The sequence below is a fragment of the Eleutherodactylus coqui genome, chromosome 5, assembly GCF_035609145.1.
Source record: "Eleutherodactylus coqui strain aEleCoq1 chromosome 5, aEleCoq1.hap1, whole genome shotgun sequence".
NCBI lineage: Eukaryota > Metazoa > Chordata > Amphibia > Anura > Eleutherodactylidae > Eleutherodactylus > Eleutherodactylus coqui.
In genome coordinates, this window is record NC_089841.1 from 243383372 (window position 1) to 243397276 (window position 13905).

Sequence of the window (13905 nt, forward strand, 5' to 3'; positions counted from 1 at the left end):
CATGGCTACACAGGACACCCTTAGTACTTGTCCTAATATATAGGAGACACAGACATGGCTACACAGGGCACCCTTAGTACTTGTCCTAATATATAGGAGACCCAGACATGGCTACACAGTGCACCCTTAGTACTTGTACTACTATATAGGGGGCCCAGACATGGTTACATAGTGCACCCTTAGTACCTGTCCTAATATATAGGGGACCCAGACATGACTACACAGTGCACCCTTAGTATTGTCCTAATATATAGGGGACCCAGACATGACTACACAGTGCACCCTTAGTATTGTCATTTTCCTAGTATATAGAGGACCCAGACATGACTACACAATGTATCCCTAGTACTTATCCTAATATATAGGAGACCCAGACATGGCTACACAGTGCTCCCTTAGTACTTGTCCTAATATATAGGAGACCCAGACATGACTACACAGGACTCCCTTAGTACTTGTCCAAAAATATAGGGGACCCAGACATGGCTACACAATGTATGCTTAGTACTTGTACTAATATATAGGGGGCCCAGACATGGCTACACAGGGCACCCTTAGTACTTGTCCCAATATATAGGGGACCCAGACATGGTTACACTGTGCAACCTTAGTACTTGTACTAATAGATGGGGGACCCAAACATGACTACACAGTGTACCCTTAGTATTGTCCTAATATATAAGGGGCCCAGACATGGCTGCACAGTGCACCCTTAGTATTGTCCTAGTATATAGGGGACCTATATATGGCTACACAGTGCACAGTTAGTACTTGTCCTAATATATAGGGGACCCAGACATGGCTACACAGTGCACCCTTAGTACTTGTCCTATTATATAGGAGACCCAGACATGACTACACAGGACTCCCTTAGTACTTGTCCAAAAATATAGGGGACCCAGACGTGACTACACAGTGCACCCTTAGTACTTGTCCTAATATATAGAGGACCTATATATGGCTACACAGGGCACCCTTAGTACTTGTCCTAATATATAGAGGACCTATATATGGCTACACAGGGCACCCTTAGTACTTGTTCTAATATATAGGTGGCCCAGACATGTCTACACAGTGCACCCTTAGTACTTGTCCTAATATATAGGCGACCCAGACATGGTTACACTGTGCAACCTTAGTACTTGTCCTAATATATAGGGGACCCAGACATGACTACACAGTGCACCCTTAGTATTGCCCTAATATATAGGGGGCCCAGACATGACTACACAATGCACCCTTAGTACTTGCACTAATATATAGGGGGCCAAGACATGGTTACATAGTGCACCCTTAGTACTTGTCCTAATATATAGGGGACCCAGACCTGGCTACACAATGTATGCTTAGTACTTGTCCTAATATATAGGGGACCCAGACATGGCTACACAATGTATGCTTAGTACTTGTCCTAATATATAGGGGACCCAGACATGACTACACAGGGCACCCTTAGTACTTGTCCTAATATATATGGGACCCAGACATGGCTACACAGTGCACCCTTAGTATTGTCCTAATATAGGGGACCCAGACATGACTACACAATGTATGCTTAGTTCTTGTCCTAATTTATTGGGGACCCAGACATGGCTACACAATGTATGCTTAGTACTTGTCCTAATATATAGGGGACCCAGACATGACTACACAGGGCACCCTTAGTACTTGTCCTAATATATATGGGACCCAGACATGGCTACACAGTGCACCCTTAGTATTGTCCTAATATAGGGGACCCAGACATGACTACACAATGTATGCTTAGTTCTTGTCCTAATTTATAGGGGACCCAGACATGGCTGCACAGGGCACCCTTAGTACTTGTACTAATATATAGGAGACCCAGACATGACTACACAGTGCACCCTTAGTATTGTTCTAGTATATAGAGGACCCAGACATGACTACACTGTGTATCTTTAGTTCTTGTCTTAATATATAGGGGACCTATATATGGCTACACAGTGCACAGTTAGTACTTGTCCTAATCTAATATATAGGAGACCCAGACATGACTACACAGTGCACCCTTAGTACTTGTCCTAATATATAGGGACCAGACATGGCTACACAGTGCACCCCTAGTACTTGTCCTAATATATAGTGGACCCAAACATGACTACACAGTGCACCCTTACTACTTGTCTTAATATATAGGGGACCCAGACATGGCTACACAGTGCTCCCTTAGTACTTGTCCTAATATATAGGGGACCTAGACATGGCTACACAGTGCACCCTTAGTACTTGTCCTATTATATAGGAGACCCAGACATGACTACACAGGACTCCCTTAGTACTTGTCCAAAAATATAGGGGACCCAGACGTGACTACACAGTGCACCCTTAGTACTTGTCCTAATATATAGAGGACCTATATATGGCTACACAGGGCACCCTTAGTACTTGTCCTAATATATAGAGGACCTATATATGGCTACACAGGGCACCCTTAGTACTTGTTCTAATATATAGGTGGCCCAGACATGGCTACACAGTGCACCCTTAGTACTTGTCCTAATATATAGGCGACCCAGACATGGTTACACTGTGCAACCTTAGTACTTGTCCTAATATATAGGGGACCCAGACATGACTACACAGTGCACCCTTAGTATTGCCCTAATATATAGGGGGCCCAGACATGACTACACAATGCACCCTTAGTACTTGCACTAATATATAGGGGGCCAAGACATGGTTACATAGTGCACCCTTAGTACTTGTCCTAATATATAGGGGACCCAGACCTGGCTACACAATGTATGCTTAGTACTTGTCCTAATATATAGGGGACCCAGACATGGCTACACAATGTATGCTTAGTACTTGTCCTAATATATAGGGGACCCAGACATGACTACACAGGGCACCCTTAGTACTTGTCCTAATATATATGGGACCCAGACATGGCTACACAGTGCACCCTTAGTATTGTCCTAATATAGGGGACCCAGACATGACTACACAATGTATGCTTAGTTCTTGTCCTAATTTATAGGGGACCCAGACATGGCTGCACAGGGCACCCTTAGTACTTGTACTAATATATAGGAGACCAAGACATGACTACACAGTGCACCCTTAGTATTGTTCTAGTATATAGAGGACCCAGACATGACTACACTGTGTATCTTTAGTTCTTGTCTTAATATATAGGGGACCTATATATGGCTACACAGTGCACAGTTAGTACTTGTCCTAATCTAATATATAGGAGACCCAGACATGACTACACAGTGCACCCTTAGTACTTGTCCTAATATATAGGGACCAGACATGGCTACACAGTGCACCCCTAGTACTTGTCCTAATATATAGTGGACCCAAACATGACTACACAGTGCACCCTTACTACTTGTCTTAATATATAGGGGACCCAGACATGGCTACACAGTGCTCCCTTAGTACTTGTCCTAATATATAGGGGACCTAGACATGGCTACACAGTGCTCCCTTAGTACTTGTCCTAATATATAGGAGACCCAGACATGACTACACTGTGCACCCCTAGTACTTGTCCTGATATATAGGGGACCCAGACATGGCTACACACTGCACCCTTAGTACTTGTCCTAATATATAGAGGACCCAAACATGACTACAAAATGTATCCTTAGTACTTGTCCTAATATATAGGAGACCCAGTCATGACTACACAGTGCACCCTTAGTACTTGTCCTAATATATAGGGGACCCAGACATGGCTACACAATGTATGCTTAGTACTTGTCCTAATATATAGGGGACCCAGACATGACTACACAGTGCACCCTTAGTACTTGTCCTAATATATAGAAGCCCTATATATGGCTACACAGGGCACAGTTAGTACTTGTACTAATATATAGGGGACGCAGACATGACTACACAGTGCACCCTTAGTATTGTCCTAATATATAGGGGGCGCAGACATGACTACAAAATGTATCCTTAGTACTTGTCCTAATATATAGGGGACCCAGGCATAGCTACACAGGGCCCCCATAGTACTTGTCCTAATATATAGGGGACCCAGACATGGCTACACAATGTATGCTTAGTACTTGTCCTAATATATAGGGGACCCAGACATGACTACACAGTGCACCCTTAGTACTTGTCCTAATATATACGTGACTCAGACATGGCTACACAGTGTACCCTTAGTACTTGTCCTGATATATAGGGAACCCAGACGTGGCTACACAGTGCACCCTTAGTACTTGTCCTGATATATAGGGGACCTAGATATGGCTATACAGTCTGGATCACCGATATAAAGGTTGCAAGATGTTTTTCATTCAACAATTCTTTTTTTTTTTTGTGAATGCCATGCAGCGTCTTTGAAGGTGCCATTAAAAACAATGGGTGAGGTATTCCGTGGGTACACCAAAAGATAGAACACGTTGCGATTTTCATCCTTGCATCATCGCTGTAAGGAAAAAAAGTGCTTATGTCTGTGAATAATTCCATTCCAAAGAATGGCAGTCATATCCGTGCGAGCTCTGTGCTTCTTCCAACATACAAAACTCACGCAAGATTTGCCCTTGTAAATGTAGCCTAACACAGGAAAGGGCCAGCTCTACCAGGGCAACGGGCAGCCTTTGTTAGAGGCTCTCCACTGTGAGGTCTATATACCCTTATTAAAGGATGTATATATACACAGGTCGAGGATGGCCTGAACAAACGGCCGCACCAACAGCTGTTACTACTTGCAGTCTTTCTTGTGGTCATTCATTTCCATGTTTCTGGCAGCCCATCCATTATACACAAAGGGATGTGCTGCCGACTAGTTTGGATTTTTATGCCTACATAAGTGACTTGCTGAGTGGACAAACTTTTTTTCGTTTGTCAGCTGATCGAGGGAATATTTACACAAAGTAAAGGTTGAAAGTTTGAATGATCATCCTTCTGTGATAAGGGGTATTTAACGTGCAGATGAGGTTAATCAGGTATAAGATGAATATCAGGATCCAAAGATGTTTGACGCACTAAGTGTGGGAACAATCTCACCTAGCTGCACATCGGGACTAAAAATATCCATCCCGCTGTTTAGCAAAAGGAAAAAAGTTATAGCTCTCCTGGAAAGACCTGAAAATCATAAGATTCTTGGTACCTTGCATCAGTGCTATGGGGATTCCTGGTGAACTTGCATCCCGGGGAAGCCCCAAGTATACACCTGCTATTATGCAGATTTATTTATACTAGAGGGAAGGATGGCAAATATTAACTGTGTATGCGTTTGTATATATTATTTCATATTCCATCTGTCTCCCTTTCAGCTATCCTAGGAATGCATACTCTGATGAGTAACCAACAGTATTATGAAGCCCTTGCAAGCAGCAATATAGTCAACAAAGAAGGACTAAACAGTGAGTTTGCTTCAGTATTAAAGGGCCTTCATGTCTTTTGCTATAATCTGTCAGCTTTGAAGGCAGTTTATTATTGTACTGAACATCTTGTGCTCCTCTACCAGAGAGGGTTGACACTATTATCACAAAAAAAATACTAGCAAAGGTAACCAGGGCATGGCTTATCACAACTTATTTTTTTACCTCCTTTATTCTTGCAGGAACTAGTAATATTGGTCCCAATTGTAACAGTACCCCCAGTAGTGGTTCCAGTAGTAATAGGGCACCGAATACTGGCTCCAGTAGTAATAGGGTCCCCTCCCCATTGTAATACTGTGGCCAGGCAGCCCCCATAGCATCAAGTATGTTACTCATTCTGTCTATCTCCCATCCAGCTGCTCTCCTGGAATCAGAGACTGTAACCCCTGGCCTCTCCTCCCGGTGTCTGCGATGCGTACAGAACACAGATGCCGGGAGGAAAGGCCAGGGGTTACAGTTTCTGATTCCAGCAGAGCAGCTGGATGGGAGCTAAACAGAGTGAGTAACATACTCGATGTGGTGGGGCTGTCGCCCGGCCCTACTTGCAGACAGCAATTACTTTTTTTTAACCAGCCATTAATATATCAGTAAAAAATAAATCGTGCCCTTTATGGCCTTTTCATTTAATTCCCGACCGAGCTGATTAGTTACCCACCAGGCGGTAACCCTACTTTCAGGTAGTTTCTTTGATACGGTTTCCTATTGTCCATATACAATTTGTATTATAGATACTGTTCGTTTACAAGGCCTCTCTTGGCCCTGCACTAGTTTTTGCATCAAATGAAGCGTAATGAAAGTAGTAACTTACCTGCAGGTATGGAGTTGTAAAAACACAGTTTAAATAATGCTATAGTCACAGTCTTCCACTATTTTACCCTTTATTTAGGTGTGATTAAGCCAACGCAGTATAAGCCAGTTCCTGATGAAGAACCCAATTCTACAGATGTGGATGAAACATTGGAACGAGTAAAGAACAACGATCCTGACCTAGAAGATGTTAATCTGAACAATATAGGGGTACGTATGTAGTCGTCAGGTAAAGTGTACCTTATACAACTATAGTATGTCCTAAAGTAACTGCTGGAAACACCACTACATTAAAGGGGTTGTCCCGCGGCAGCAAGTGGGTCTATACACTTCTGCATGGCCATAATAATGCACTTTGTAATGTACATTGTGCATTAATTATGAGCCATACAGAAGTTATAAAAAGTTTTTTACTTACCTGCTCCGTTGGTGGCGTCCTCGTTCCCATGGAGCCGACTAATTTTCGCCCTCCGATGGCCAAATTAGCCGCGCTTGCGCAGTCCGGGTCTTCTGCTGTTCTCTATGGGGCTCCGTGTAGCTCCGCCCCGTCACGTGCCGATTCCAGCCAATCAGGAGGCTGGAATCGGCAATGGACCGCACAGAAGAGCTGCGGTCCACGGAGGTAGAGGATCCCGGCGGCCATCTTCACCGGTAAGTATAGAAGTCACCGGAGCGCCGGGATTCAGGTAAGCGCTGTGCTGTTCTTTTTTTCAGTCCCTGCATCGGGGTTGTCTCGCGCCGAGCGGGGGGGGGGGTTGAAAAAAAAAAAACCCGTTTCGGCGCGGGACAACCCCTTTAAAGGTTAACCCCACTGCAGTGACTGCATATACAGTATGATGATTAGTGTTGTGTACCTATGAATAATCTATATGTGTTTTATTCAAACAGACCCTGTCACCTACTTTTAGTCCTATGAGGTAAGCTTATGCGCTGAAAGTAGGTGACCCGTTGCGTCCGGGGATGTAAGGGTTATACTTGCCTTCTATGTCATACCCACGGTCTCTATGTCATTCCCACACTGGAAACTTCTGCTCATCGTATTAAGCGGCACTATTAAGTATTCCACCCACTATAAAATTAGAACGGGCGGACTACTTGGTGCGCCACGCAATACATTGAGCGACTGCTTCCAGCGCTGACACCGGAGGAACAATAGGGAGACTAGTATAACACCTAAATAAGATTCTGCGGGTCACCTATTTTTAACCCATAAGCTTACCTTATAGGCCTAAACGTAGTTGACAGATTCCCTTTAACCCCTTGAGTGGCGGGTTTCCTACCACCCTGTCGTGCCGACCAGGGCAGGTTTTTTAAAATGGTCAAATCATTGAATTTCAACTAATTTTGCAGTTGCGTCTCAAGAGCCATAACTTTTTCATTTTTCCATTGACATGGCCATATAAGGGCTTGTTTTTTGCGGGACAAGTTGTGATTTTTTTAAACAGGGGGGAGGAAAAAAAGAAATGGGGGAAAAAAGAAAAAAAGGGGCCATGTCATTAAGGGGTTAAATAATGTATTAACTTCCTTCTCTGGGTCATTACGACGCATGGATACCACATGTGTGATTGTATTTTTGATTTTTTACAAAGTAAAGGGAGACAAGTGTTTTTATAATTTTTTTATAATTTTTTCTTTTTTTTAATTTTTATTTAATTTCTTTTTTTTTTTGTCCCTTTAGGGGACTTCCACAGGGACCCATCAGGACCCCCTGATCACATTCCGGGGGTCCGATGGTGACAGCCCTTTACATGCTGCAGTGACAGCCCTTTACATGCTGCAGTCACATAGACTGCAGCATGTAAAGGGTTAACATAGCAGAGATCGGAGGTTTTCTCTGATCTCTGCTGTAAGAGCTGGTACCTATCTGTCCTCTGACAGCCAAGCACCAGCTCTTCCTGCCACAGAGATCATCGGCTTGCTTCTGACAAGCCGATGGTCTCTATGGCAACCTGTAAACAAAGCAGGAGATTGCCGGCAGATTGGTAATATCTTCTGCTGGTTTTTCAAAGCCCTTGCTTTGTTCTCTGTGGGACTGTGCAGGCAGAGCACACTGTCACAGCTTGTGGCATTGTGCTCTGCAGCTCCCATAGTGATACATAGCCCGGAAATCTTCCGGGCTGTATCGCTATGAGCAGTGGAGCTCGTCCCGGAAAATTTCCGGGCGTGCCACTCAAGGGATTAATATCCACCCTTAAGTAACCATCACTCTGTGTCAATTCAAACTGCCAAGCAACCAATTTTCATTCAGTCTAGGTGACCGAATGAAATATACCAGTTAATCAGCCATAACATTTAAACCACCTGTCTAATAGTAACATAGTATGTTAGGCTGAATGAAGACAATGTCTATCTAGTTCAGCCTGTTTCAGCTCACTCCCCCCCCCCCCCCCCTTTGGTCCAGTGGAAGGCAAAAAAAAAAAACCGACCAATCAATTTAGCTCATTTGGAGGAAAACAAATTCCCTCCTGACTCCAAAATGGCAGTCAGAGTAAGCCCTGGATCACCATTTGAGATCAACAACCCCGTTGGTCACCTAATGTCTATATCCTGTAATATCATAGCGTTCTAGAAAGGCATTTAGTCCCCTCCTAAACTCCTCTATGGATTTTGCCATCAGGCAGAGAGTTCCATAGTCTCACTGCTCTTACAGTAAAGAACCCCCTTCTGTGTTGGTGATGAAACCTTTCCTCTAGACGTAGCGGATGTCCTCTTGTTACCGTTGCAGTCCTGGTATAAACAGATCATGGGAGAGATCCTTGTATTGTCCCCTCATGTATTTATACATAGTTATTTTCCAGGGTGATGAATCCCAATTTTGATAGCCTCTCTGGGTATTCCAGTCTTCCCATTCCGTTTATTAAATTACTTTCCCTTCTTTGAAACCCCTCCAGCACTGTAACATCTTTCCTGAGCACTGTTGTCCAGAACTGTACACAGTATTCCATGTGAGGCCTGACAAGTGCCTTATATAGTGGGAGGATAATGTTCTCATCCCTCGCTCCTATCCCTCTTTTAATCCCCCCTTAAGACTTTATTAGCTTTTGCAGCAGCTGACTGGCATTGATTGCTCTAGTTAAATCTACAGTCAACTAGTACCCCCAGGTCTCTTTCCATATTACTTTTTCCTAGCAGATCCCCATTTAGTGTATATTGGTGACATCCATTTGATATTTTGCTGTGCAGTCCCTCTATCAGGTCATTGATAAATATATTGAACAGAATGGGGTCTAATACTGAACCCTGTGGCACCCCGCTACCAATGTTGTGCAGGTCCGCCTCGTGTTACCTAAACCACTCTGACTTGTCAAGGCATGGACTCTGCGAGGCCTCTGAAGGTGTTCTGTGGTATCTGGCACCAAGGCAGATACCCCAAGAGTAGTTTTACTTCTGTGGCACTTGACAAGTCAGGAGTACTGCAGTGCAGTAGCAGAAGAACAGGTAGAGACCTATTGGATATACAAAGCCAAGATCAGGACGAGTGGAGTTCTTACACACCAATAAGACAGGCAGTGCTTCAGGGCAGGCAACAGACAAATATACTGTGGTGGAAGTACAGGCCAGCGGGCGCGTGTAAAAATGCCTACGCCCGTGTGAAAGAGCCTTTAAATAGAGAAAGTAACAGAAAGACGCATAAGAAATTGGCCAATTGATGAAAAGTGCAGGAATATGTAAGACACTCCGTGTACTGGGAGGCGGGCTGCAATGTCTTCAGATGCCAAAGCCTCTTTGCTATAGATATAAGCTAATACATTGCCTCCTTTCAGAGGAAACTCTGAACGTGAGAGCTCTGTCTAATGGAACTGAAGTACCTTAAAGGGGTGGTCTCGCGAAACCAAGTGGGGTTATACACTTCCGTATGGCCATATTAATGCACTTTGTAATGTACATTGTGCATTAAATATGAGCCATACAGAAGTTATACACTTACCTGCTCCGTTGCTAGCGTCCCCGTCTCCATGGTTCCGTCTAAATTCGCCGGCAGCTTGCTTTTTTAGACGCGCTTGCGCAGTCCGGTCTTCTCCTTTCAGCACGAGCCGCTTCAGTGTGCTCCCCGCTACAGCTCTTCTGCGCATGCGCAGATGAGCTGTCACTGCTCGGGAGCGCGCTGGAGCGGCCATTCTGTACCATCCTCTGTTAGAGGAAGGTGCAGAGCCGCCCAGCTGTCCGGAGAAGCCGCCCAGCTGTCCTGCCGTCCAGCTGTCCTGCCGTCCAGGTAAGTGATGGGCCGGGGGGGGCTGTCGCTGCGCCGGGGGGGGGCTGTCGCTGCGCCGGGGGGGGGGGGGGCTGCCGCTACGATGGGGGGGGGCTGTCGCTAGGCCGGGGGAACTAGCGCTGGGCCAGGGGGGTAAGTGATGGGTCGGGGGTGATGTTCACTGACAGGTGAAGGCCCCGGAGCCCAGCGCTGGGCTCCGGGGCCTTCACCTGGGCTCCGGAACCTAGCGCTGGACTCCGGGGCCTTCACCTGGGCTGAGGGTCTAGCGCTGGGGAGCTGGGAGCGTAGCGCTGGGGAGCCGGGGGCTAGCGCCGGTTACCTGCTGCCTGGCGGTGGGTGACTGGTCGGCGGCTGCGGGGCGTCTGGTCGGCGGCTGCGGGGCGTCCGGTTGCCATGGAGACACAGCTGGCAGCGTCTCGGGAGCGCGCACGTTGGGCTGCAGCGAGCGACGGGGAAAGAGCCGGCGGCCATCTTGGGGAAACTTTTATAAGTTGCTGAAACGCTGGAACGGTAAGTACGAACCAGCTAGAAATGTCATTTACAGGGGTAATTAGTAATGTATGTTTAATTAGGGGGACTGGGCAAAAAAAAAAAATCACTGCTTCCTCGAGACATCTCCTTTAATGGATTCCCTTAAGTTATTATGGCGTCTCTGTGCAGTGGAGACGCTAAGGGCTGCCAAAGAGAACTGTGAAACCTCAAACATTGGGGCAGATTCAGTAGTGCAAATAGCACAAGTTTTTTTCCTCAAAAAGTCTTCCATACCTTGCACCGCATTATGGAAGGCTGTCAGTCACTGATTGGACCGCCCACTGGACTCCTCAGTGTGTCAGGAACTGGGATTTAAATAAAAATGCCAGTAAGGGTTTATTCCAGCGTGCATATATCAGCTGGGTATTCACGCCGGCCGATATACACTGTCCCTCTCTGCAGGGGGAGGAGGCGGGCCGGGCCGGAAGCAGTGCACTGAGCTCCCGCCCCCTCTCAGCCCCTCCCCACTGTTTGCAATGGGAGGGGCAGGATGGGGGCGGGGCTATCACGTTCTATTGACCCTAATAGCTGAATGTTCACGCTGCAGAATTCCAACGCGAAATTCCACAACATAAAATAAACCGCAGAATGTACTATTTGCCGCGGAAATATGCGCGGCCCGCTTCCATTGTAGTCAGGCGGGCTGCGCACAGCGGATCCAGGAGGTAAGTATGGGGTCCTTGCAGAGCGCCGTGACAGACTCCGCTGTGAAATTCCGCTGGCGGAGTCCATCACGGCCGTGGGCATGGGCCCTTAGGGTGCGTGCACACAGGCTTTTTTCTGTTTTTTGGACTGACAAAGCTGTCTAAAAAAATTTGACCCAAATGGCACCAAATGATTGCAGTGACCATACGCAGATGGACGGTGCGTCCGAGTACTAAACAAACATCACTGCATGTCCTACTCTTGTCTAGTTTGCAGAAGACCATATCACATGTCAGTGTGCGGTCTTTTGGGTGCAACTTTTAAATCGCCCACGTGTATGTACCCTTATACTGAATCTTTGCCCAAAGACTATATAACAATCTGTGCAGCTCTGCCTATTCTACACCGCACGGCTCACAGATTGTACTCACAGCTCTGTGACAAGTTACCTGTATATGATCTGCTGCTAACAGCTCGGTGCAGAGAGTACAGGATACCTTTATAGCTCTTGTGGAATCTATACCTTAATGTCCAGAGAGCTTTTGGCAGCATGAGGACTTAGGACTTAGCATGGCGATATTAGAAGGTTTTAATGCTATAGCTGATCAGTGGCTGTCTACCTTTGAACACTTAAAACTGACACTCTGGCAAAAACACATTTTCCCATCTCTGCCCCTCTCATCTGATTGCCTGTCACACTCTGCCCAAGGTATATTGCAGCCACTTCCATGCAGTGCAGCCCCCTGTCTGATGCTTATCAGGCACCATCTTGAGAGTGCGATTTTTATTTTTTATTTTTTTTTACTTTCAGTTTCACATTATTCCATAGCAATTAGCTGAGGCTATACCATTTCTGGCTGCTGGGAGGGGGAGAGTTTAATTATCATTACCTTCTATAGTCACCTAAATAAGCTACAGCCCATAAGTATGCAGTCGGGAGGATGAGCTAGGATCTCCCCTATTATACCTGTGTGATCATCATCAGTAACTGTGACATCAGTGTATGTGTCCCCCCTCTATGCAGGTTCTGTGGTAGATCCATGTAACAGCATTACACACACTAAGAATTTGAGTAGAAAATGAATACATAACCCCAAGTAGATCGGAGCTGGTCAGAATTAAGATCACATAACCAGCTGAGGTAAAAGAGCCCGGGAGATTCAGACAGAAGGAAATAACTAACTAAGGTAACACTAGCCAACTTACATATATACTGGAGGATACTAAAACATCATGAATGAATTAAAAAAATCAGCGGGTGGCCCTCTAAACAATTTCATAATCCTCTTCTATTAAAGTAAAACCCGTAGCAACCAATCACAGGACAGCTCTTATTTCATATTCTGGGCTTGCAATATGTAAGCTGCACTGTGGTTGGTCCTTATGGGAAACAAAGACTGTTTTACTTTTAGACAGTCTGATTGTTAGAGTTTATAATAACATTTATTTGCACATATTTAAGAAATACAGTTGTAATAAATAGAATAGCGCCACCTGCTGTTCATATACTGGATTTATTATTCTACCATGAGCCCTAGGATATCTGGGGATAGAAACTGTGTTAGTGGTGTAAATACAATAAACTGTTTACAATTGTGGGCTGAGTTTGGTGGCACAACCCCTTTAACCCCTTAAGGACATGGCCTATTTTGGGCTTAAGGACGCAACGATTTTTGGCGGATTTTAATCTCTATTTTTCAAAAGCCATAACTTTTTTATTTTTCTGTCTACACGGTCGTGTAAGGGCTTGTTTTTTGCGTGGCAAACTAGTTTTTTGGGGTACATAAACCTATATTGTAAACTTTTTTTTTTTATGATCGTAGGGAGAGAAAACATCAATTTTTGCCTAGGATAAAAAGCATGTTTAACCTATTGTACGTGTCGTTACGGACACGACCATACCAAATATGTGGGAGTTTTTTTATGCTAATATGAGAAAAAGCCAAAATGAGGTGTTTTTTTTTACAACAGACTATAGTTTTAAGAGGTTTTTCAGGATTCCTGCTTCGTACACGACACAAGGAATCCTTCCAACAAATGTTTCCAAGCAGATCATTTGAGTTATGATTCACTATATACAGGTGTGGCGACTGCCTTATTGTGTGAAGCTTGTGGAAGGCTACCCAAAATGTTCGCCCCAAGTTAAGGCCCATTTACACGGGCCGATGATCACTAAAAGATTGCTCATAGGACAGTCTGAGTGACAGCTTTGAGCGATCATTTTGCATAAACTAATTAAGTGTGCAAATGAAGCCCTAGCTGAAAGCAGTAATTAGCCCGATGGCTCTTATCTGCAGTCAGATCCTTTGTTCTCCAGTGGTAAACAATGCTATC

The 13905-nt window shown here is 45.1% G+C and overlaps 1 protein-coding gene across 3 annotated transcripts in view; it reads left to right on the forward strand.

Moving 5' to 3' along the window:
- Positions 1-13905, forward strand: part of TMOD1 (tropomodulin 1) — a 69237-nt gene that overhangs the window by 41511 nt on the left and 13821 nt on the right. For all 3 annotated transcript variants that reach the window (XM_066604400.1, XM_066604398.1, XM_066604399.1), the window contains exons 5-6: positions 5268-5357; positions 6262-6392. In XM_066604400.1, the coding sequence (XP_066460497.1) occupies positions 5268-5357; positions 6262-6392 (221 nt within the window). The remainder of the gene's footprint in view (positions 1-5267; positions 5358-6261; positions 6393-13905) is intronic.